We start from the raw sequence: 25,197 nt of genomic DNA on the forward strand, positions 1-25,197 counted from the left end.
GGGGTCTCAGGTGGTCCTCGGTGGTCATTTGGGGAGTTAGCCCCCCGCTCCTTTTTCCCTTTTATGGTCACAAGTCTTGAGGACGGTTTCTTCTCCTTCCATGTTCCCCAACTCTGTTGTCCGGCCAAGCTGTTCTTCCTTATCAAGCCTGTTTGGGCAATCCTGCTGGGATGTTTCTGTTCTCAAGGTTAGGATATCTTCTCCGTACATGTTAATCGCTCGTAGGCCTTGTTAAATTCAAAGCTAATCGTTGTTTGGTAAAAGAATTTCTCAACAGGGAGGGACGGGACGCAACGCAGAAGAGGGACGATGCAGTTCTAAGGGTCTTTCGGAGCTGCTGAGAGAATCTGATGGTTCGGACTCATCTCTCTTACCCCTCCTCCTCCCTTCCTCTGAGGCTCCGGTTGCTTGACTGTCATGCGCCTAAAAGAATAGATTGCTCTCTACAGCTTTTACAATATAAGGCTTTCCAGATACATAACCTCGCACACGCTAGGTGGCTGTACTGTGCTTTTAGCGACGCGTACAAACCCTGTGGCGCACGTTAGAGATCGGATCTGCCGAGGACTATGCTAAGAGGTGTTCTTCTTAACCCGGAGAGACGGTCTCCTGCCTGCAGCTAGAGGAAGCTGCCAGCTGGATCCCCTTTATTTTATTCTTCAGCTGCGTTGCCTTTTTCTGGCCTCTGGGTTGGGCCGCAGCAGCTCCTCTCTGTGGCCAGTAAGTGTCCAGCTATCCTTTTTCGCTTGGGCCTCTAGGAGAAGGAAGCCAAAGGCAACCCACACAAACCTGAGGCAGATGCAGCAAACAACATCCCCAGAGAGGAACCAACAACTGAGCCCTCACCGCTGCCTCTGGGAGAGGGAAACAACCAGCAACTCTCATCCACAGTGATGACTGTAGCTCTCCTGAAGCAGCAACCCCTTCTTCTGGAGGAGCTTTTGGAGACACCACTGTTTTCTCCAAACTGATGCTAATGACACCAGCATTTATGGTGCAATAAACTATCTTTGAGGGCCAGCATGCTAACATGAAGACAGGGTCAGGCAGCAGTCTGTGGCTATGGGACAGGCTACAGAAGAGGTGCTGCAGCTGGGAGCAGCTGTGTGGGCTAACCAGAGCTAGAGCATTTTTGTTGAGGTGAGAGGCAGACAGTGCCTTTTCCAAAAGGGGAAACAACACCTGCCGGCACACACTGGCAAACACCGCATGTCAGCCGAGTGCCATAAGACTACAGCTCCCAGCATGCTGCAGGAGGCAGCCTTCCACGCTTCCTGACCCTGCGGGGACACTGTCCCATTCCCTCGCACCAACTCACTGAAATCCCCGCGGAGCCGCGACAGCAGCACCGAGCTCCGCAGCGTGGCTCCAGGCTGGACCGCCAGCCAGCACCCCCCCGCAAGCTCCGACACGGCACAGACACCCGCCGGCTCCAGGCAACCCTCGCCGCCCGGCTGCGACACGGCGCAGACCCCCCCACCCACCACACGGCTCCATGCCTCTGACCCGGACCCTGCCACCCACCCCCCCTCAGAGGCACCCGCACTGCCCCACTCACATTCTCCCTCTGTGCAGCCACAGCCCAGCAACACCTCCACTCCTCCCTTGGCTCACAGCAGCCACTGCACACCAGCAGCCCCTTATAGGGAGGGGCCGTGGCCATCAGCCTCACTGCCCGCACCTGGGGCACCAGCAGCCTCACTGCCTGCACCTGGGGCTCCTCCAGCCCCAACCCACAGCTGGAGCCCCGCATGAACAGGGGGCCATCGCCTGACCCCCCCACACCTCCTCCCCTGCCCTCCATCACGGCCCCTCGCCCCCCACAAAGGAAGCACCAACGCAGCTGGCACGGCAAAAGAGACCGCAAGCGTTTATTCAGTCACACACAGAGCCGGTCCCGGGAGAGACTCCGCACCAGGGCTCGGGGCCCGGCCCTGGGGCACCTCGGCTGTCCTACCCAGAGCCACGCTCGCCAGTCCGGCGTGGAACAGACACACGGTCGGTCCGTCAGGCTGCTGGAGAGCTGGGCTGCTATGTGCAGGCTGCCGCCAAAACCGAGGAGCCAGCTGCAGGACGCTAGAAGAGAGGAGAAAAGTGGCAGCCAGCTGGATAGGGGGGGGCGGCGGCGGCGGCGAGCGAGAAAGCACGAGGCAAGGAAAGGGACGGCGAGTGAAGGACGACGGGGACAGGGAGCCTGACAGAGAGGGAGGAAGAAGCGGCAGGAAGAGAGGCAGCGGGACGGCGACCGACAAACAAGGACGGGGAGCGGGACAGAGAGGCAGAAACGACCCTGGGTGGGCAGCGCCACGGCGAGGGAGGAAAAGAGAATAAGGGCAGGGAGCCGGACCGAGAGGTACAGCGAGGGACAGCGGCACGGGGAGCAGGACAGAGCAACAGAGAATAAAAAAAGGAAGCGGGAGCATGAGAGAACCGGGCTGGGGAGCAGGGAGAAGGAGAGATCAACAGAGGGAAAGAGGACCGGGGAGCGGGACGCTGGGGCAGAGTGAGAAAAAGAGGGGCAGGGAGCAGGACAGAGGGGCAGAGGCAGAAGGAGGACAGAGGGACAGAGAGACAAAAGAGGGAGACGAGGACTGGGCAGAGGGGAGAGAAAGACGGGGGCAAGGAGCAGAGACACAAAGGTGCCAGGAAAAGGACGGTCAGATGGAGTGAGAAACAGGGTCGGGGAGCAGGACAAAAGGACAAAGAAAAAGGGGAGGAAGAAGGAAGGAAGGATAAAGGTGGGACAGGGAACGGGACATACGCAGTGAAACAAAGTAGAACAGAGAAGAGAAGACAGGGATTGAGGAACAGAGAGAGAGAGCTGCAGACTGGTACACAGAGACGGCGAAGGTAAGCAAAACCAGCGACAGGCGGGAGGACCTGGTTCTGACAACCCATCGCTCCCGATGTCGCTTCCACGGCCTCAAAAAATGCGACGTGCCACAAGACAAGAGAATGGGAGAGTGAAAGCAAAGGCACGGGAAACTTAACACTCTTAGTAATTTCACTGAGCATCACAGCTTACAGTTACTCAATGTCTTCCGGTGTCACAGGATGAGGTACAACTGATTTCGTCTCCATATCTCTGGACAGAGCTTTTCTCATATCTGTGGGGGAAAAAAAAAAAAAAGATATTCCAAGACGACAGTCCTTGCACAAAGCCACGTTCAGCGAATTCTCTATTACAATAAGGTCGTTTCTAACCAGAAGATTTCACAGAATCATAGAGTATCTCAAGTTGGAAGGGACCCATACGGATCACCGAGACCAAGCCCCCGCTCCACGCGGGACTACCTAAAACTAAACCGTGCGACTAAGAGCATTGTTCAGACGCTCCTTGAACTCCTGACAGGCTCGGTGGCTGCGACCGCTTCCCTGGGGAGCCTGTTCCGTGACCGACCGCCCTCTCAGTGAAAAGCCTTTTCCCAACATCCGGTCTGAACTTTCCCTGACGCAGCTTCGTCCCGTTTCCTCGGGTCCTAGTGCCGGTCACCGGAGAGAGCGGAGGTCAGCGCCTCCCCCTCCGCCGTCCCCCTCGAGGAAGGTGTAGACTGCGATGAGGTCACCCCTTGGCCTTCCCTTCTCCAAGCTGAACAAACCAAGTGACCTCAGCCGTTCCCCCTAAGTCTTGCCTTGGAGACCTCTCGCCATCTCGGTCGCCCTCCTCCGCACACGCTCCAAGAGCATTGTTCAGCGGCACCGCTCTCGACTGGAACCTAACGCTGCACGTAACTCAACTGAGTGGAAAGGAAATGACGGGCTAAAGGGACAAATACACGATTTAAGGCAGCCGCAACGATGGCAGATGTCTGTCCGTAGCCCTTCTATTTATTTCACAGCGCTCCTGCGTATCAAACGAACGGTACCAGAACAGAAAAGGTATACAGCGTGGCCACGTTACCCCTCGGGGAGGACGGCAAAAGGAGAGAAGATCTAGAAAGAGGAAGCAGCTGGTACTTCACTTTTGGTAACAGAATTAACATCAACATGTTCCTTCCCTTTGAAATTGAAAACGCCACCCAATTCTCTGCCACTGTTGACCACCGACACTTGTAAATTTCTAGTGAAACACCTGAGGAAAACAAAGTTTCAGGTCCCTGGCTAGGGGAAGAAACCAGGCAAGCGCCGCTGTTCCTTCCCCCCAACAACACTAGCAAAAAAACCAGCCGCTGGGGGCGAGCGTTCCTCCGAAAGAAAAATCAGGTGAGAAACCGCATTTTTATTTTCAGCTTACCTACAGGATAAATGTCTTTGTAGTTGTTTCTGCCACAGATGCTACAAAACGCGTAAACTGCACAAAGATTAAGTTTTGTAACTGATCTAAGCTTCAGTACGAAAAGCTACCTAAAGGAGTACGCAAAGTCCCACTCATCAACAATTATCTGACCCTGTTTCATATTAAAAAAAAAAAAAAAAAAAAGTAATGCTAATCACACAGACAAGCCCAGGAACCCTCAACATGAGAATCTTTCCGTTCAGCCGGAGGCAGAACGAGTACTTACCACAGGCAGCCTCATCTGGCTCTCCACTGCTAGCAGAGCGGCACGCCAACACTGTCCGGTACACGCCGTAGTACGCCTAGTCGCTTCTACGTATTTACCGCCGCCTGATTTGATATTCTCACAAAGAGATCGACGAAAAAGCCACCCTTTCTTTGAAAAAATAAAAACCAAAACCACACAGTTAAGGAACGGTAGGTGAACGTATTTCTAAATCATAACCCACGGCTTGCAGGCAGACCAAGAGCAGCTCTGACGATGCGGTACGCTCATCAAACATCTTTCACGCCGGAATAACAGATGTACTCCTTTACCACGGGACACATCCGGCACAGGGACAAATTTCATGCTGTTTTTGTCACGCGACCGTTCTTCTGCACCAGCCAGTGGGTTCAGAATTAAGGACGGGACAGGCTAAATGCTCACACGAGCCTCCTATCCGTAAGAAACTATTAAAAATAGAAAAAAAACTTCCACGTTTTAGATCGCATTGCCTTAGGGACTGCCTCCTTCAAAGCCTGCCTGTTGGGGGGGGGGGTGGGGTGCGTGTGCGCGCACGCACACGCGTGAGGCGTGGAAATCGGTCACCGAATTCAGTTGCCTAACGAGAGACGGCCCTTCTCCTCGCAAGGCAAACGTTTCAAAACATCGTACTCTTTTCCGATTTTACCGGCTGGTACTGGGGTTGCCCTACCAGCATGAGTTGGGGACCCGTCCCTCTGGGTCCGTGCGACGCCAAATTAAATATTCTGCAAGTAACCGAGCAGGAGATGGAAAGTAAGCTAAGATACTCTCTGCCGTACAACGTTTGTTTGCGATCATCCCCGAGGGAATCGCACAAAGCCCATGCTTGCTGAACCGGTACGTCGGAGGCCCTACGGGAAACGGCGCTGACGTTTCGCCAAGCTCTTCTCCTGTCAAGAAGAGGACCTTTTATGCGGCATCCCTATTGGCATTCGGCCTGCTTTCGGCTCATTCTGGCAGGTCAGCTTTCAGAGAAAGCCTCAGATTTCAAACCGCCAAGCAACATTCACGATTCTTGCTCTCTGACTACGGGGAATTTCAGCGAATCGGAACGCTACTTGGAGCAACGTTCCGGGTCTGTTTCGCCGCAAACCCAATATCTAAGCCACGGACCGGGCGCCCGTAGAAAAATTACTTTAAAAGATTAAAGACAAGCACAGTACTCACTTTTCTGTAGTAAAATAGTTGGAATGTAGAAACAGGATAAGAGAAGCCGTAACTTAGGGAACAGTCCTTGGGTATGAACTAGAAAAAGACACAAAGTTTGAGGCACCCTGATAAAGGGGGCCCAATACGCCAACAAGCCTGGGACCGTCTGGGCAGGATGGATAACAAGGTTGCTGAGCTTGCAAAACGGAGATAATGAAGAAGAGGTCGCCCAACTGTGTACGCTGAAGAAGAGGAGAAAGAGGAAGATTTGAGGAGGACGACCCCTGACGACCACCTGAGAAAGAAACTGCGCAGGCATATCAGGACATTAGCATGTATTCATGAGTTCCCAGAATAACAATGAATATGTATTAAATTTATTGAAAACCTAATGAATATGTAACTCTTTTGTAATATGAATCACGTACAATTTGTTTCTCGTCGAGACGCACGTTCGTGGAAATATCCCCGTGCGACTCCCAGCGCTGCAATAAAGGATACCTGCTTAATAGTCGCATTGGCTATTGAGTGAATTTTTTCGATTCACGTTGGTGACCCAGATGGGACCCTCTCTGCCCGGCTGCAGGACCCATTGAGATTGGGACTCTCTTGGGTACCCCCGGGGATTTCTCCGGAGAGACTCCTCTCCTCAATCGGATCACTGCGGGGACAGACAAGGACCAGCTATTGAAAGGTATTCTTTAAAATATTTTGCTTTTTTTTTTGTTTAATTTTCATAACACAGGGTGAGCGTATGCGGGACTGCTAGCATCTTATTCGCATACATTTAAAAAGTAACTATCTGGAGGTACTGGTTGTCTAGGAGCTTAACAGTTACTGTTTCAAGAAGGTTTTTTTCTCAAATATAACTTGATGTGTTTGAATTTGTGTGAGTGTGTGAGACGTACAATCACATACGAAGCGCGTGTGGAGCCCGGATCCGCGGTTCTGTTATCCTGCGAGGGAAACAGCTGGAGAAGGACGAAGCGAATGATTAATGATACCCTTGTGGATAATTATCTTAGATTAATAGTAGCGTTGACATGTAAGTTTGGATGTCCTTTATTGCCGTGTTAAAAGACTAACTAAAAATCTGAATGATGCAGCCCCTGACGTAGAATTTTTGATAAACGTGGGAACCAGAATATTGCCTTTGACACCCTAAAAATATTGTGAATCGATAATTATTTTTTGAATGTTTATGGTATAAGCAGAGATTGTGGATTCAATCTGGGACAGACATAGAGTGTGCTAAGTGTGGACCCCTTGGGAAAAGAAGGAGCGTGCACCCAAAATAGTAAAGATTGTTCGTGGTTGGCGAGATAGAAATTTAAACAAATAAAATGAGAAACAGTCAGAGTGGAGGAATCTTGAAAAAGAGTCCATTAGGGTGCATACTGAGACATTGGAAAGAAATAGAAGGTTCACCGGGAGGTGTAACAGATAAGAGAACTCTGATAAAATAGTATAATCACTGGTGACCGATGGATAAATTGGATGATCAGGAAAAATGGCCCAAGAATAAGAATTTGGAATATAATACAATGCTACAATTGATGTTGTTTTGTAGAAGGGAAAAGCAATGGGATGAGGTACCTTATGTTGATGTGTTTTTCACCTTGCAAAATCATCCTGAGAGGCTGAAGGACTGTGGGTTTACCCTGCAAGACCCCCTGGCATCAGCATTAGAACAGCAGGAAAAGGCAGCGGGAGGCTGTGAAGGTGTTGCTCTGCTTGTAGTACGGGGCAACGGGGTTTGAAGTGCGGGCGTGATGAGGAGCATGATTTGGAATTAATGAAAGATGTTGGAGGTTGCATGGATGTTTTTTGATAACAGAGAGCAAGAGAAGGAAATTAAAGAAGAGCAACAACAAAACAAAAGAGAGCGGAGACAGGCACGGAGAGACAGGGAAAGAGAGGGTAACCTGAGAGCTGCACTGCAGGGAGCCTCAGCAAACAGTAACTTCAGGGGATGACGGCAATACTATGGGGGAGAGGCGAGGCCCCTCCAGCACAAAATACCAGCAATACCTTAGGAGATCATCAGTGTGCACATTGTAAAGAATTGGGACATTGGAAATGGGATTGTCAGAAATTTAAGGACCGTTTTAGGGCTCCTATTCCTATCAGTCCAGAGGTTCTGGAGGAGGCACAATACAATCAAGAAACTCCCTTTCCACCTCAGTTCCCCTGAACTAAGTCCTGAAGGGGACCGGGGGAAACCTCCCCAGCAGAACTCCTGGCTACAGTAGAGCTGGGAAAAAGGAAAATAGATTTTTCTTGTAGATACTGGGGCGACTTATTCTGTTAAATACTTATCAAAGAAAATTGAGCGATGATACAATAAACGTGAGTGCCACAGGGAAAGCGGAACAGCGTGCCTTTTTCCATCCTTTAGATTTTAAGCTCGGAAAACAATGGGTAACTCACCAATTTTTATATATGCCTGGATGTCCTATACCACTCTTGGGATGGCACCTATTGAGTAAATTGGAAATGCAGATCACCTTTAAAGATGGGGAAGTTCAATTATTAATCCCTGAATCTCAAGCCATCGAGGCAAGAGTTTTTATGTTGCAGGAACAACCTAAGACTAACAAAGGAATTCCCGAGGAGGTGAAGAATGCAGTGACGCCTTTGGTATGGGCTAATGAGGTCCCGGGTAGATCCAGAAGAGCGGAACCTGTAAGAATTATCCTTAAACCTGGAACAAATCCGGTAAGAGAAAAATAATACCCATTAAAAATAGAGGCCAAAAAGGGATTAAAAAGGTTAATGCTCAACTTTATAGAATATGGGTTGCTCATATAATGCGAATCAGAATTTAATACCCCGATTTTACCGGTGAAGAAACCGGATGGGAAGAATTATCGGCTAGTACAGAATTTAAGAGCCATAAATAAGATTGTAGATGATTTGCACCCAGTGGTTGCAAACCCCTATACATTATTAACTCAATTGAAAAATGTTCAAATCTGGTTTACCATACTGGACCTAAAGGATGCTTTCTTCTGTCTGCCCTTGGCAGCAGACAGTCAGAAGCTGTTTGCTTTTGAATGGGAAAATCCTGAAACAGGCAGAAAAACACAATTAACTTGGACAGTGTTACCTCAAGGATTTAAGAATAGCCCTACTGTCTTTGGGAACCAGCTGGCCCGAGAACTTGAAACATGGACTCCTCCATCTCGGATGGGGACTTTATTACAATATGTGGATGATTTACTAGCGGCTACAACTACGGAGGCGGACTGTGCCCAATGGACAGTGGGCTTGTTAAATTTTCTAGGATTGAGTGGGTACAAAGTTTCCCAGCAAAAGGCCCAAGTGATTCAGCAACAAGTCACTTACCTTGGATTTGAGATCTCAGGAGGGCAAAGAGAACTCGGTAAAGGTCAAAAAGAAGCTATTGGCCACACGCCATTGCCGGGAACTGTGAAAGAACTTAGGACCTTTTTAGGTATGACAGGATGGTGCAGATTACGGATATATAATTATGGACTCTTAGTAAAACTGCTGTATCAATTACTAAAAGATAATCAGTTAAAGTTGACCTGGACGGGAGAAGCAAAAAGAGCCTTTGAACAACTGAAAACACAACTGATGAGAGCACCGGCCCTAGGTCTTCCTGACGTGTCTAAACCCTTCTGGCTGCTTTCTCATGGGAGGCAAGGAATAGCCTTAGGGGTGCTGGCCCAACAACTAGGCCCTTATAAAAGAGCAGTAGCTTACTTTTCCAAGCAATTGGATGAAGTAAGCAGAGGGTGGCCTGGATGTCTACGAGCAGTAGCTGCAGTTATCCTGACTGTACAGGAAGCACGCAAACTTACAATGGGCCAGAAAATGACAGTCATGGTGTCTCATATGGTTTCAGCCGTGTTAGAACAAAAAGAAGGACATTGGCTTTCCCCCTCTAGATTTCTGAAATACCAAGCGATACTAGTGCAACAAGATGATATAACTATAGTCACCGCTAACATTGTGAACCCAGCTTCTTTCCTTAGCGGGGAAATCTCGGAGCCGGTGGTCCACGACTGTTTAAAAACAACGGAAGCCGTATATTCCAGCCGCCCCAATCTAAAAGAGGAGCCGCTCCATGATGCCGAGGACTCCTGGTATACAGACAGAAGCAGCTTTGTGAAACACGGAGAACGCCAAGCGGGGTATGCTGTGACCACTACCCAAAAGGTAATCGAAGCAAAATCATTACCTGCACAAAAGGCTGAAATCATTGCCCTAACCCGAGCATTAGAGCTGGCAAGAGGGAAGAAGGTTAATATCTGGACAGATTCAAAGGATGCCTTTGGGGTTGTACATGCCCATGGTGCTATCTGGAAGGAAAGAGGACTTCTCACTGCTCAAGGAAAATATATTAAACATGCAAAAGAAATTCTAAATTTACTAGCAGCTGTAAATCTTCCAGAAAAAGTAGCTATTATGCCTTGTAAAGGACACCAAAAAGGTAACACCGACCAAGAGATTGGCAGTAAATTGGCAGACTCAGAAGCTAGAAAGACAGCAGAAAAAGGTAAAGTGATGGCGGCCTTAATTCCAGACGGTAAACTTCAAATTCCAAATTCTGATTTAGAGCCAGATAAATATTCCAAAGAAGATAAAAAATTAATCAATGACTTAGAAGGTAACAAAGGAAAAGATGGATGGTTTTACATTCCAGATGGATGAATAATAGTACCCTCTCATTTGTTATGGAAATTAGTTTTAGATGAACATAAGAAAACACATTGGGGTACAGACACTTTATATAAACAATTAAACCAGAAACTAGCAAGTCGAAATTTGTACACCACTGTGAAACAAGTAACCCAAAGGTGTGAAATTTCTTTAAAAAATAACCTAAATATGTCAAACAAAATTCAGATGGGTGTAATAGGAAAAGATAATAGTCCGGGGCAACATTGGCAAATAGATTTTTCTGAACTCCCCAGAAAAGGGGGATACAGAATATTTGTTGGTGTTAACGGATACCTTCACAGGCTGGCCAGAGGCATTTCCCTGTAGAACCAACAAGGCTAGAGAGGTAACAAAAACGTTACTAAATGAAAGAATACCACGATTTGGGGTACCCGCAACAATATCCTCAGATAGAGGTACTCACTTTTGTGCAAAAGTAGTAACAAAAATCAGTAAAAATCTTAGGAATTGATTGGCAATTACCCACCCCTCACAGACCACAAGCTAGTGGCCAAGTGAAAAAAATGAACCATTTAATCAAACAACAACTAGCTAAGATTTGTCAAGAGACAAACTTGCAATGGAATCAAGCCCTCCCATTAGCCCTACTAAGAATTCGGACAAAACTGAGATCTAAAAAAAATATTAGCCCTTTTGAAATTTTATATGGGAGGCTGTATCGATTGCACTATTCAGGGGAGGATCTTACCCAACTTGGTGAAGGATACCTGTATCAGTACCTAATTAGTTTACAGAGACAGTTAAATGTAATCGAACAAACTGTTCTAGCAACACGAGTTAGAGGATTAGATCAACCCATACATCCTTTTTAATCCAGAGACTGGGTTTATGTTAAGAATTTCGCAGGTAAACCGTTGGAAGAGAAGTGGAATGGACTGTTTCAAGTGCTGTTAACAACCTTCACTACAATCAAGATCAAAGAGCAGCCCGCGTGGATTCATTATTCAAGGATCAAGAAGGCCCCTGCATCATGGACTGTGGAATCACAATCATCCCTTCAGATAAAAATAGAAAGGACATTATGATCAATTGGACATTACTCGTGATAATAATAGTCCTGAGCCATGTCTCAATCAGGTAGAAGGATAGAATCAAAATCTACACTTCTCCCTAGTCCAAAACATCACCCAAATCTTACACTGGAATGATCGTTGGATCTGCACTCAGATGCCTAAATATTCCGGCCACGGAATATACTTATATAGGAGTTCCGCTTCCATCTAATGTCTCCTGGACGAATCCATGATTTGGGTGGAGAGTGAAAATTCACTCAATAGCCAATGCGACTATTAAGCAGGTATCCTTTATTGCAGCACTGGGAGTCGCACGGGGATATTTCCACGAACGTGCGTCTCGACGAGAAACAAATTGTACGTGATTCATATTACAAAAGAGTTACATATTCATTAGGTTTTCGATAAATTTAATACATATTCATTGTTATTCTGGGAACTCATGAATACATGCTAATGTCCTGATATGCCTGCGCAGTTTCTTTCTCAGGTGGTCGTCAGGGGTCGTCCTCCTCAAATCTTCCTCTTTCTCCTCTTCTTCAGCGTACACAGTTGGGCGACCTCTTCTTCATTTTCTCCGTTTTGCAAGCTCAGCAACCTTGTTATCCATCCTGCCCAGCTTGTGGAGGACCCCACGCCGGAGCAGGTGGAGGCACCTGAGGGAGGCTGTGACCCCGTGGGAAGCCCACGCTGGAGCAAGCTCCTGGCAGGACCTGTGGACCTGTGGAGAGAGGAGCCCAGGCCAGAGCAGGTTTGCTAGCAGGACTTGTGACCCCGTGGAGGACCCATGCTGGAGTGACATCTCTCTCAGCATAGGTGACAGGAGTGGCTGGATTCTGGCACAGGCAAGGTTTGTTGCGCTGCTGCCGCTGGGACAATCGGGATGCCAGGGGATCCCTGCCTCCCTGCGAGGGGCTCGCAGCTGTCCCCTCTTCCTCTCCATGTAAGATGAGGTCTCTCAATGTGTACAGAAGATGAACTGTGGGGGACGCCCCTACCCACAGGGAGAGCCCCCGACCGCAGACCCGCTGCTCTGAGGGAGACCGACCCAAAATGACTCTCTCACGGGACTCCATTTATAAGCAATCCCAATCTGACCTGTGGTCATATATGGTCACGTAGGCCTCCCGTTGGCCTAAGACCTCAGCTTCATCACCTGTCAACTGAAGTGACCACTTGTGGGCGTAATTCAAACTGTGGCAGGAATGTTCTTCCGCGGGCTTGGTCAGGGCAGGTTTATCTGCCACACACAGGCGGACTGGTTTCCAAATATGTGTCATTTTCACAGGAAAGTGATCATTGCATCGAGACCTCCACTCTGGCACACTATCTACGGTTCATCTTCCGTGCAGATTGAGCGACCTCATCTTACATGGGTGAGTGGGTTTGTGCATTTTGGGTCATCAGCCATGAACCTTAGGAGCTCTTAAGTCAGCGGTATAGTACTAACATCCCGACCGACATCCTGAACCTGTGCATTGTCAATGTCTGTTGGAGTCTCAAAGCTGTTTCAGTTAGAGTAAAACTTAGTTTGATTTTTGCTTCCCTCTTGTAACAATAAATCTTGCTTTTAGTCTGTTAATTGGCCCGGCCTGGTTTGTGAGGGTCTGTGACACTGGGGTGCAGCCCCGACCCACACCCTGTGAGTCTTGGGTCGCTGAGGAGCCCCTTACTCCCTCTGCACATCCAGCAGTAGTCTCTCAGCACGTATGGAGACAGGCGCAGCAATCCCGCAGTGTAAAATGGAAATGGTATATTTCTATGTAGGCAAACTCCGGTCCCCACAAAATCAGGGCTTTTCAGGAAAAAGTCGCCCAGAGGATTGACAGACTGACCCAACCTCGTGTAGCTCCATTAAGCCTGCCTGGGCTCTGGAAGCATCACTGCCACCACCTGCATGGAGTCCCCGTGCAGCCCACGCAGGGTGTGGGCGCCCAAGCGCCAGCAGTCTCGGGATTCCTGCCCTCCTACTGCGCAGCCCACCCTCAGGCCCCCCGTTGCATGCTGTAAGCCAACCCAGGTGTCTGGAGAGGAGTTTTTCAGAGGTATCCCCATCTCACCTCCTCTCCACCCTGCCTTTCTAACCAAGAGGTGTCGAACAAAAGGCTCGGGAGCCCGAGCAGAGCTTTGGCAGAGTCAAGCTACCCACAGAAAAGCTGCCCCCCATAACTTCCCGCTCCCTAGGCACAGTTCCTGCCTGAGCTTTCATTGTTGCCACAGCACACGGTGGTGCCTGCACAGCTCTGGGTACCCCTGACAGCACTGGCCTGGGCACCCTGCAGTGCCCGGGCTGTGCGAGCCCCTGGAGGCTTCCCCCTGCAGCTCTGCTCCCCTGGGTGCTCGGCACTACTCTTCCTTCTCCTCCTCCTCCTCTTCTTCCTTCCCCTCCTCCTCCTCACCCTCCTCACCCCCTGGGGAAAATCCCCTCCTCAGCAGGGATGTGCAGCCGCGGCAGGGCACGAAGCCAGGGACCAGAGGTCTACGGGCCACAAAGAGCAGGGCTGCAGCCGAGCCAGAACACTAAAGCTTTGGGAGAGGGCTGCCCTTGGAGCAGGGCTGAAGCCCCAGCCCTCTGTCCTGCAGTGCCCTTTCCCTGCCCCACCAAAGCTCACCCACTGCCTAGTGGAGATTTCACAGCCACCAAGGAAAGACCCACACTGTCAGACCCAGGGGGTTGCAGATGGGGCTTTATTGAACAGGCAGAAGCAAAGCTGTTACAGCCCCGCTGGCCAGCACTGGCGCTCGTCATGCTGGAGGAGGCTCCTGCTGGACATCTCTCTCGGGAGCCCCTGTGCCCAAGAGGCTCTCCTGGCACTCGCTGACGTGGACTAGATCTGCTCCCCTGAGCTGCGGAGTTGAATACAAAGCTCTGTAGTCTTGTATGCACAAAGAGGTGCAGAGCAACACTACAAGTCTAGTCAGGAGACGTGTGGTGGGCTCTGCTTCGGTGCTGAGAGAGCAGGCCCACGGTCCCTGTCATGCAATCCCAGCCTGCTGCTCTCCACGCCCCGAGGGCTGTCAGGAAAAGACCATCTTTGTCCAGGGGCTGCAGGGAGTCAAAAGAAGGGTGGGCAGTGCAGGGCAGGGGCAAACACTGGGAATTTTTGGAGATTCTTACCTGCAGGACTCCTCCTCACCACCATGGCAATGGGCTCTTCCCTCTACCTTCTCGAGGAGGCGGGTTGCTGCTCCTCTCAAAGCCCAGTGGGTCCATGGGGAAAGACTCCTACCGCAGCAAGGAGAAAGTCTCACATCTCGACCGAGACCCACCTGCCTCTCCCCTCTCCACTTGCCCCCACCTCCACGGTCCCATTCAGCCCCGCAGGCCTCTCAGTGCCGGCTGTGCTTGGGGCTGCAGAAAGGCAGTTTGCATCAGGAACTGACCCATGCCATTCCCATGGAACGAGCAAGGAGAGGATGCTGTCCCTGTCCAGCCCTGTGGCGCTGGGATTTGCTTCCCCCACCACAGCTGTGTCACCAGCCTCCAGCTGGCCCAGGCCTGGCCTGCAGCTGGCCCACACTCACCTTTGCAGAGGTGAGAACCCTGAAATGCAAAGACTGAACTTGTCCTTGGGGCTCTCCTCATCCTCCACGGATGGCTCTTTTCTGCCCTCTCCCCACCACTCCAGAGTGCCACGAAAGCAGGAGCCCTGCACAGAGAGAGAGGGGTGAGCTCAGGAGATGTCGCTGGGCCGCAGGGAAGGTGCCTCAAGCTGGTGCAGCCCCACGCAAGGACAGTCAGCTCCACCGCTCCGAGGGCTTTGGGACCTTCCCACCTTGGCTCCCCGGCAGGAGAAGAGTGCTCTTTTCCTAATTGTTTTTCACTGCCTGCAGTACCTAGGCCTCCCATTGCTCTCGCTCTTTGTTCCACGCCTTCGGGGGTGTCACTTTTGCCCTTGCCTTCTGCTGGCACTTCTTGCGCAAGGAATCCCAGAGCTTGCATCCTTCCTCCTCCGTGCACACATGGGGCTCTGCCTGCAGGGCCAAGGCAATGCAGCAGCAGACAGAGTTAGTCTCCCCGGCGCAGAGCTGGGGGGATTTTAGCTCTCCCCCTCCCTCCTGCCCCTTCTCTTCAGCCTCTGCGTCAGCCCTGGTTTGCTCGCAGTCCTCACAGGCCCGACCGCAAAGCCTTTCTGCAACGACCCCTGAGCCAAGTGACCACGGGGCTGAAAGCAACCCAGCTGCTTGCCATCCCAGGCAAGCCTGGCAGTGCCGTCGCCATTACAAACACCACCAAATCAAGTCTTTGGGTGGTTCTGAAGATGGCAGAAGTCAAGGCTGTCTTGGACAGAACCACCTGCCGCCTCTTGAGAAAGCCTGGGGAGAAGGGCTTCAGCCTTCAGCTAAGCACGCGCTAAGGGGTCTTGTAAGACATGACATCCGTGTAACGGTGCTTTTCTAAAGGTGGATACAACACAGTCCCTCCAGGAGCCCATGCCACATACCGGTCCTGCCACCCTCTTCCCTGGACGAGCAGGGGGTGCAGGTTGGGGTCCAGCTTCCCACAGTTGTTGGCTGCTGTGTGCCTCTTGCCTCGACCGACGCCACTGCAGCACTGCCAGCTCGCTGCAGACACACAGTGGGACGAGTTGATGTGAGCACAGGCAGAGCGCTCACCAGCCGGGCTCCCCAGCTGGGCGCCTGCTGTGGCTGCAGAATGCGGCTCTGCCGAGAGGCCGGTAGCAGTAAAAGCGCCTCTCTCCCCGAGTGCTGCGGGGAGTGGGAGGAAGGGCACTGCGGCAGAGGAAGTACTGCCTGTGTCTGGGGAGATTTACCACTTGAGCTTGTCCTGCAGATCCATCTGGTCATCCCTCTGTCCCCTGTGCCTGCGGGCCACCTGCCCCAGGATGCGCGTCACCACCTCCCGCAGGGCCTGGTGTGTCCGTGGGGAAAGGCTCCTGCAATAGCAAGGACAAAGTCTCCCTGAGCCTCCTGCCTCTCCCTGCACCCAGCCCCACACACTCATGGCCCCATTTGGCCCCTCAGCCCCTTGGAGGCAGGAGGAGTGTCAAGCACCTGCTGTGGGCCCTGCCATCGGGCTCTAGCCCAGCGCATTCCCGCGGCTGGAGAAATCCCCGGGCGACCTATGCAGTCCCATGGCTCAGGGGCTGGCTTCCTTGGCTCACCACCACCCCACTGCCCCAGGCCTTGGCTGGAGCCGGCGCACTCTTACCGCTTATGGGGGACAGCGTCGTCCTCGTGGACCGTGGGTGCCTCTTCTCCGGCTTCTTCCCAGTCCTCCATCATTGTCTCCAGGAGGTCGGGGCTGGACTCCCCATCTCCGTGCTAGTCGAGGGGCTGACTGATGATTGCTCAGATGAACTGGATTCCTGCACAGGAAGAGACTCTCATACAGCACCCCGCACCCGGAGCATGCTGCTTCCCAGCGTGCAGACCCCCAGAGCACTTCTGGCTGGGACCCTAGTGGGACGAGGAAAACCAGGAGAAGGGCCTCAGCACGCCCTTGGGGTGATGCATGCGTGTCCCCAAGGTTTCACTACAACTCCCTCTCGCCCCTCTTGCTCAGGAAAGGCAGCAGTCACCGCCCAGCTCTGCTGCAGCAACGCTGCTCTGACGACTTCCCTGGTAGAGGTACCTTGCAATCTCAGCCCGCCTGGAGGAGAAAGTGCTCTTTTTCTGCACGAGTTCAAAGTACCTGGCTCCTCTGCATCTCCTTTTCTCTGTCGGCCTTTGCTTTGGGCGACTTCTTCTCGCTCTTGGCCTTCGCTTTGTGTGCTGGCGGGGTTGGCCGTTTAGTTGTTTCCTCTTCCGCCAGCTCTGTTTTCTTCTTTTTCTCTACATCAATGTATTTCTGGAGGTGGTGTGGAAGCTTCTCCTTCTTCTTTGCGTGTTTGTTCTGGAGGGTGACCAAAATGCAACAGCAAGCAGCATTAGTCTGCCCTGCAGAGGGCTGAGCTCTTTTCATTCCTGCCCTCCCTGCTGCCCCTTCTCTTCTGCCTTTCTCTCCACGCTGGTTTGCTCCCAGGTTCCTGCAAGCTCCACCAAAGAGCCTGTCTGTAATGACCAGGGAGCTAAGCAACCACCAGGCTACAAACCACCTGGCAGCTGGCTATCCCAGGCAAGCCTTGCAGTCACGTTGCTGGCAGACAGATCCACAAGCAACATCTTTGGGTGTGTTTCATGAGGTTAGTGGAAGTGAACAGTAGCTTCTCAAATGACAAGGTAGCCCACCTCTCTTCACGGAAGCACCAAAGCAACTAGGCGCTGGTCCCGTGAACACACAGTGAAGAATCTTGTGAGAATCGGCATGCACGCAGCAACGCTTCTCGACCGTCCAGTATGACACGCTCGCTGCAGCAGCCTGTGTCAGGTACCTTTTCTCTCCTCTCAATAGTTCTGGCAATGAAGTCTACTGTTCTGGGTTCGACCAGAGGAATTAGTTTCTCCTTCTCCTCCTTTTCCTTCAAGGAGGTCCCCTGGATGGCCGGTAGCCACCTGCAAAGACAGAACACGGTGCATTGGCAGGAGTGCAGGAGGAGCTGGTTCTGCATCTTGTGCTTCCGTGCGGCGCGCCTGCTTCTGCAGCAGAATGTGCTCTACTTGCCTCCTTCTGATCAAGTCCACAGAGACAGAGAAGAAACACCCCCCCCCCCCCCCGCCCCACCACAAGCTGTCAGAGACAGACAAGACCCCCTCCCAAGCTGTCAGACTCAGGTGTGCCCAACAGCCCCACTAAAACTCAGGATGCCTGGGCCCAGGCCCTCTCTTGCTGGAGCAACAGAGGAAGAGGGTCAGGAGCAAAGAAAGAAATGATGCTGCCAGCAGAGTCTCCCAAGAAACCATTAGTTAGTGGCACATGGGATAACCGCACTTTGAGTTTGTCTAGCCTCTGTGTCCAGGAGAAACATCTCGCTCCCACAGAGACGAGAGCACGCTGTCATCTGCAAGTGTCTCACCTGGCACGAGGCTCACTGCCCTCGGCTTTCTGACCCTGCTCTGACTTTACACTCATTGCAGGTAAGCGCTTTGGAGAAAGCCTCGCTCGACGAAGGAGGCGCTTCTCGGCAAGATCGTCTGGAAACAGGAAATGAGACGATTTTTCAGAAAGGTATCTTGGAGTTGTTCTGGCAACTGGGTGCCTATTGTGTCCTAGTTCCAACAAGAGTGATGTGCAGGTCTGCTGAAGCCTGTGGTAACACTGATGAAGGTGTTCCTTTTCATCCCTTTGGATGAAAGCCATGTTTCCTGGGAGGCCTTAGGCCTTTTCCAACACTGCTTTTTTGTCCAGCTCCTTATGCCTACAGCGCACCATTGTTCCCTGGGGAAAACTGTTTGGATGGCTTGCTCTCATCCGTGTGCTGAAATAGGGGCTCCCTGGGAGATGCTGGTGGTCTCCACGAGTCGTTCTGGGGAGGGCAATCAATTAGCACAAGAGGAGCCGGCTCTTGGATTTCTGGATTGGTCCCATACACTCAGATTTGCTGCTGGGACAGGGACACACCAAAGGCATTGCTTCTGCAACATCTGAGACGATGATGGAAAGAAGCAGGGTTAGAGCTTTGCACTGTTTGCAGCACAGGCTGGGGAGTGGAGGCCACTGGGAAGGTGTCCTTCAGCAGTCCCAGCAGCCATTTGTGGTGCGGGCTGTCCTGAGACCTTGTTCCACAATGGGTCGCTGCAGCTTTAGCGTAACGGGTACAGAGAGTCACAGGAGGTGCCTCTCCCTCTTCCAGGCACCTTGGCGTAACCTCAGCTCCAATCCCCTCCAGACACGGAGGAAGGAAAACCTACAGCCCCCTGCCAGCAACCTGCTGGTCCCTTACCTTTCTTTCCACTGCCATCACCTGTTCCCCAGCCCTGCTCTGGGCTGGCCTTCACCTGTCCTGTCGGGTCTGCTTTCACTGTTCTCATTTTAGGCACGGTCTCAAGCTTGTACCTGGAAAGAGGAAGAAGGCACCAGGATGAAGAAAGAGCACCGTGCTGTTTCCCCAGGCAGCCCATCCTGGAGGACCACAGTAGGAACTCCAGCACCTGGAGGGGCAGGCGAGGCTCCATCAGCCCAGGCCAGTGTTTTTCTGTCACCTCCCTCCCCTCAGTCGCCAATGGCACTGCACAGCAATGTGCAGGCACGAGACAGAGCTCTGCAGAACCCCACCAGATGCAAGCTCCTGTTTGGACAAGAAACCACCCCTCTACCCTTTGGCCCCTTGCAGAAGGCACTCTCACGCACAGGAAAGAAAAAGAACAGGAGAAGCCTGGTGGAAAATGTGGCCTAAATGCCTCAAGAGGTCCACAGGAGGACCGATGCGTAAAGCATTGTCGCTGTCCCGCATGCCTCCAAATGAAGTCAAACCCAACAAGAGCCAGCAGGGAGGACCCTGCCAACAAGGCCTCTGAAACACTCACTCCTCAAGGCCATCACGAGTACAGTTCTCAGCACCTGGCAAGGCAGGCCTCCCGAAGCATGAGCTGAGAAGCATGGGCATTCATGACTGTGCCCAACCGTGGGAGCTCTTTTAGCCATAGCACCATCACAGTGACAGGGCAAGAGAGCCCTACCCTGACAGAGTTTGGGGCAGTTTTGGGGCACCTGCAGTGTGGGTTCCTGAGCCTAAGAATCCCCAACCATAGCAGAGGGGCTGCAGTGGGGAACTGCAACCTGGTGGGGATGCTTCTGCCATGGAGCATCCCATTTCCTAAGAAATAAATTGTGTAACTTCAGTGCCTCTGTGTCAATTTATTATAAATAGCAAAGGAAACTGAGATGATGATGATGCATATCGCAGCTTTTTTTTCTGACAGGTTCCCAAAGCCAAATCCTATCATTGGATTATTTAAGAAAATTGATCATGAATGCTAGAAGGACAAGAAAATGTTTTGCCATCAAAGGGAGGTGCCAGAGTAAGGGATTGGCATATTACTTAAATTTAAACAAAGCATACAGCCACTGTATTGTCCTGTAGGATGGCTCCAGGCACCACGCATTAAGCAATTCTCAGTGAGAAACTAACTACTAAAAAAATGTTGTTTCATTTCAGAACACTTCTACAAAGTCTGTGCTGTCAGCCCAAGCTAAAGGCCAAATCACAATTTTTTACTGTGAACAGAGAAGCTCATGAATAGTTGGAAATGTTTCCCATATGTCAGAGTGCAGGTGATGAGGAGGTGGTTCAAAATGTAGCTGAAATATTAAGGGACTAGACTTATATGAACACACTTGGACACATAATATTTTTGAATACATGTTGAGGTCTCTGCTGTGCTGATCACACTTCAGAATACAGCTGGCACAGGCTTTAAAACATAATCTATGAAAGATAGATCTGTAATTAAAAAAAAGTCCCTCCTGTTCAAGCAGATGATCAATACGACTTGTGACTTTTCTGAAACTCAGTAACTAAACAGAATCTCAGATTTTAACAAGAATATAACAATTGCAGCTCAGTTTCTATAGCTCTTATTTGTGGAGTAGTCCTACTTCCATTGCAATTCACGTATTTGTTTGGATAATATGGAAGAATAAGTCCTTTACTAACATGTACTTATTGATTAAGTGATTTGATAGCACTCTGACACGTTTATAATGTGGATTTTGGTTCTGAAAAGCCATCAGCGTTCCTTTCAGTATATCCTAAGTTACTTTGCCTCAATTTACCACAAAAATAGAGGCATCGATGGTAAGAAGCTGAGCTAGACTGAACTGTGGCTTGACTGAGCCATTGCATGATATATAGAATCATAGAATCTTTAAGGTTGGAAAAGACCTCTAGGATCATCAAGTCCAACCATCAACCCAATAACACTATGTCTAATAGACCATGTCCCAAAGTGCCATGTCTACACGCTTTTTGAACACCTCCAGGGACGATGACTCCACCACCTCTCTGGGGAGCCTGTTCAAATGTCTGACCACCCTTTCAGTGAAGAAATTTTTCCTAATATCCAACCTAAACATCCCCTGGAGCAATTTTGGGCCATTTCCTCTTGTCCTATCACTTGTTACTTGGGAGAAGAGACCAACACTCACCTGGCTACAACCTCCTTTCAGGTAGTTGTAGAGAGCGATGTCTCCCCTCAACCTCCTCTTCTCCAGGCTAAACAACCCCAGTTCCCTCAGCTGCTCCTCGTAAGACTTGTACTCCAGACCCTTCACCAGCTTTGTTGCCCTTCTCTGGACACGCTCCAGCACCTCAATGTCCTCCTTGTAGTGAGGGACCCAAAACTGAACACAGTACTCAAGGTGTGGCCTCACCAGAGCCACGTACAGGGGGAATGATCACTGCCCTGTTCCTGCTGGCCACACTATTCCTGATGCAAGCCAGCATGCTGTTGGCCTTCTTGGCCACCTGGGCACACTGCCGGCTCACGTTCAGCTGGCAGTCAACCAGCACCCCCAGGTCCTTTTTCTCCAGGCAGCTTTCCAGCCACTCTGCCCCAAGCCTGTAGCATAAAGCCTTCAACACAGTCTCCCACAGCATTCTTCTAAAAGAATATACAAAACGAGTGATGCACAGTACAATTGCTCACCACCCGCTGACCAATGCCCAGCCCCGTCCCCGAGCAGTGATCCCCCCCAGTTTGTATACTGAGCATGACATCATATGGTATGGAATATCCCTTTGGCCAATTTGGGTCAGCTGTCCCGGCTATGCTCTCTCTTTGTTTCTTGTGCACCTCCTCGCTGGCAAAACATGGGAAGTTGAAAAGTCCTTGACTTAGTATAAGCATTACTTAGCAACGCCTAAAAACATTAGTGTGTTATTAACATTATTCTCATATAAATCCAAACACAGCACTATGCCAGCTACTAGGAAGAAAATTAACTCTATCCCAGCCAAAACCAGGACACACAGTTGGTATTATGCAAAAAGACAGGACTTTCACACCGTGGCATGATCTGCCAGAATATCTCACATCATAATTCCAAACAGCACTTATGAAACAGTAAAGTTCTTCATGTAAATTTTTGTCCAGTATTGTACAATATTTTTTAAGCATATTGTGGAGTTTAGAACCCAAATCCTGAGTGCAAGTCTGTAGGTCTTGTGTTCCCAATCTCTTTGTCCCTGCTCAGAGTCTCATACAGACCTGTCACCATTTGGTTGAGTTGTGCTAAAACACAGATGGCACTACGTCAATTTTCTGTGGCTGAAGACTATAAAATCATAGAATCATTGAGGTCATAAAAGACCTCTAAGATCATTGAGTCCAACTGTAAACCTAGTACTGCCAAGTCCACCACTAAACCATGTCGCTAAGTGACACATCTGCACATCTTTTAAATACCTCCAGGAATGGTGACTCAACCACTTCCTTGGGTGCCAATGCTTGATAGCCCTTTTGGTGAAGAAATTTTTTCCTAATATCCAATCTAAACCTCCTCTGGAGCAATCTGAGGCCATTTCCTCTTGTCCTATCACTTGTTACTTGGGAAAAGAGACCGACACCCACCTGGCTACAACCTCCTTTCAGGTAGTTGTGGAGAATTATAAGGTCTCTTGTGAGCCTTCTTTTCTTCAGGCTAAACACCAGTTCCCTCAGCCGCTCCTTGTAAGACTTGTGCTCCAGACCCTTCACCAGCTTTGTTGCTCTTCTTTGGACATGCTCCAGCACCTCAATGTCCTCCTTGTAGTGAGGGGCCCAAAACTGAACACCATTTTTGAGGTGCGGCCTCAGCAGTGCCAAGTACAAAGGGACAATTGCTTTCCTAGTCCTGCTAGCCACACTATTTCTGATACAAGCCAGCATGCTGTTGGCCTTCTTGGCCACCTGGGTACACTGGCAGCTCATATTCAGCCAGTTGTCAACCAACACCACCAGGTCCTTTTCCACCAGGCAGATTTGCAGCCACTCATCCCCAAGCCTGTAGTGTTGCACATGGTTGTTGTGACCCAAGTGCAGGATCCAGCACTGAGCCTTGTTGACCCTCATACAATTGACCTCAGCTGATTGATTCAGCCTGTCCAGATCCCTCTGTAGAGCCCTCCTACCCTCACGCAGATCGACACTCCCACCCAACTTGGTGTCATCTGCAAACTTACTGAGGGTGCCCTCGATCCCCTTGTCCAGATCATTGATAAAGATATTAAACAGAACTGAGCCCTGGGGAACGCCACTCATGACCGGCCCCCAACTGAATTTAACTCCATTCAGCATAACTCTTTGGGCCTGGCCATCCAACCAGTTTTTTACCCAGCAAAGCGTACGCCTGTCCAAGCCATGAGGAGCCAGTTTCTCCAGGAGAATGCTGTGGGAAACAGTGCCAAAGGCTTTAGTAAAGTCTAAGTAGACAACATCCACAGCCTTTCCTTCCTCCACTAAGAGGGTTGCCTTGTCATAGAAGGAGATCAGGTTGGTCCAACAGGACCTGCCTTTCATAAAACCATGCTGGCTGGGCCTTGGTTATCCTGTATATGCCACATGACAACACTCAAGATGATCTGTTCCATAACGTTCCCCAGCACCAAGGTCAGGCTGACAGGCCTGTAGTTCCCTGGATCCTCCTTCTGGCCCTTCCTGTGGATGGGCATCACATTGGCTAACCTCCAGTCAACTGGGACCTCCGGGGTTAGCCAGGACTGCTGATAGATGATGGAAAGTGGCTTGGTGAGCACTTCCACCAGCTTCCTCAGTACCCTTGGGTGGATCCCATCCAGCCCCATAGACCTGTGTGTGTCTAAGTAGTGTAGGACGTTAATAACCATTTCCCCTTGGATTATGGGGGCTGCATTCTGGTCCCTGTCTTCCAGAACAGGGGGCTGAGTACCCAAGAGAACAACTGGTCTTACTGCTAAAGACTGAGGCAAAGAAGGCATTAGGTTCCTCAGCCTTTTCCTCAGTCTTTGTCACTATGTTCCCCCCTGCATTCAACAAAGGATGGAAATTCTCCTTAGTCCTCCTTTTGTTGTGAATGTAATTATAATAATAATACGTTATAATGTATTGTATTTCCAGCAGACATCTGGTAAGTTGAAGTCCCCCATGAGAACAAGGGTTAGTGGCCATGAGACTTCTCCCAGCTGCTTATAGAATATTTCATCTGCCTCTTCATCCTGCTTGGGTGGTCTGTAACAGACTCGCACCATGATATCTGCCTTATTGGCCTTTCCCCTGATTCTTACCCATAAACACTTGACATGGTTTAGCCCCAGCCGGCAGCTGAGCACCACATGCCGCTCGCTCACCCCTCCCTGGCGGGATGGGGAGGAGAACGGAAAAACAAAGGCAAAGCCTCGTGGATTGGGATAAGGGCAGTTTACTGGGACAGCAAGGGGGAGGGAAACAATCAACAACAGTACTGATATTCACAATGGGTAATAACAGAAAACAATTTACCAATCCCACGACCGATCCACCAACCTACCAGATGTTCAGCCTGCTCAGCCAGTCCCGGAGCCACACCGAACCTGCCCCTGCCCGACTAGCCCCCTTTTATGGTGAGCATGATGTCACATGGTATGGAATAGCCCCCGGCCAGGCTGGCTCACCTGTCCTGGCTCCTTGTGAAATTAACTCTATCCTTGCCAGAACCAGGACATTATCTGCCCCTTATTCTATACCATCTACGTCATGCCCAGATTATTTCACAGATCTCATTCCCTTACTCTATGGGCCATCGCTCTAAAATGTCTGTCGAGTTCATTTAGTCTATGGCTTTGGGTTCCATCTGCCATTACAGTCTCTCAGAGCAGGAGCAATGGTGCGTGCTGCTGGATTGTTGCACGCTCTGCATCCAGAGTTTTCACAGCTGGTGTATCTGGTATGGTCCGTGCTCACAGTCTGGATGTCAAAGATGTGATTTTCAATGAAGTTCCTGGGCACCAGTTGAAGTCAGTTCTAGT

At 50.5% G+C, this 25,197-nt stretch overlaps 2 protein-coding genes and 1 long non-coding RNA gene across 7 annotated transcripts in view; 1 reads left to right on the forward strand and 2 right to left on the reverse strand.

Annotated features, from left to right (window-relative positions):
- Window positions 1-4,494: 4,494 nt before the first annotated feature.
- LOC129215097 (uncharacterized) lies at window positions 4,495-12,886 on the forward strand. 5 transcript variants are annotated; one of them, XM_054847716.1, is made up of 3 exons: window positions 4,495-6,366; window positions 8,253-9,129; window positions 9,661-12,886. In XM_054847716.1, the coding sequence occupies exons 2-3, from the start codon at window positions 8,862-8,864 to the stop codon at window positions 10,350-10,352; spliced, it is 960 nt and encodes a 319-aa protein (XP_054703691.1). In that variant the 5' UTR covers window positions 4,495-6,366; window positions 8,253-8,861; the 3' UTR covers window positions 10,353-12,886. The 5 variants fall into 5 exon arrangements, 2 of the variants coding, with proteins under 2 accessions (XP_054703691.1, XP_054703692.1); XR_008579889.1 differs by lacking the exon at window positions 4,495-6,366 and having other exon boundaries at window positions 7,433-9,129; window positions 9,674-9,857; window positions 11,229-12,886; XR_008579890.1 differs by lacking the exon at window positions 4,495-6,366 and having other exon boundaries at window positions 7,433-8,390; window positions 8,959-9,129; window positions 9,674-12,886.
- A 1,126-nt stretch (window positions 12,887-14,012) lies between these two features.
- On the reverse strand, window positions 14,013-16,886 carry LOC129215106 (uncharacterized). The gene is made up of 5 exons (XR_008579891.1): window positions 16,569-16,886; window positions 15,233-16,293; window positions 14,921-15,045; window positions 14,514-14,621; window positions 14,013-14,242 (listed from the first exon to the last, which is right to left on the reverse strand). It is a non-coding gene; the product is annotated as an uncharacterized LOC129215106 (long non-coding RNA).
- Window positions 16,887-17,834: 948 nt separating this feature from the next.
- Window positions 17,835-25,197, reverse strand: part of DNAJC30 (DnaJ heat shock protein family (Hsp40) member C30) — a 61,234-nt gene continuing 53,871 nt past the window's right edge. Inside the window, exon 2 of the mRNA XM_054847729.1 lies at window positions 17,835-17,851. The gene's annotated coding sequence lies outside the window, so the exon portion shown is untranslated. The remainder of the gene's footprint in view (window positions 17,852-25,197) is intronic.

The sequence above is a fragment of the Grus americana genome, chromosome 19, assembly GCF_028858705.1.
Source record: "Grus americana isolate bGruAme1 chromosome 19, bGruAme1.mat, whole genome shotgun sequence".
NCBI classification, from domain to species: domain Eukaryota; kingdom Metazoa; phylum Chordata; class Aves; order Gruiformes; family Gruidae; genus Grus; species Grus americana.

Excerpts from the sequence above, each read along its gene's own strand:
- LOC129215097 (XM_054847716.1), top strand. The coding sequence starts at position 8,862 with ATGGGGACTTTATTACAATATGTGGATGATTTACTAGCGGCTACAACT. Across the intron at positions 9,130-9,660 it reads AGAACTTAGGACCTTTTTAG|CTTCTTTCCTTAGCGGGGAA; the intron begins GTATGACAGGAT and ends TTGTGAACCCAG.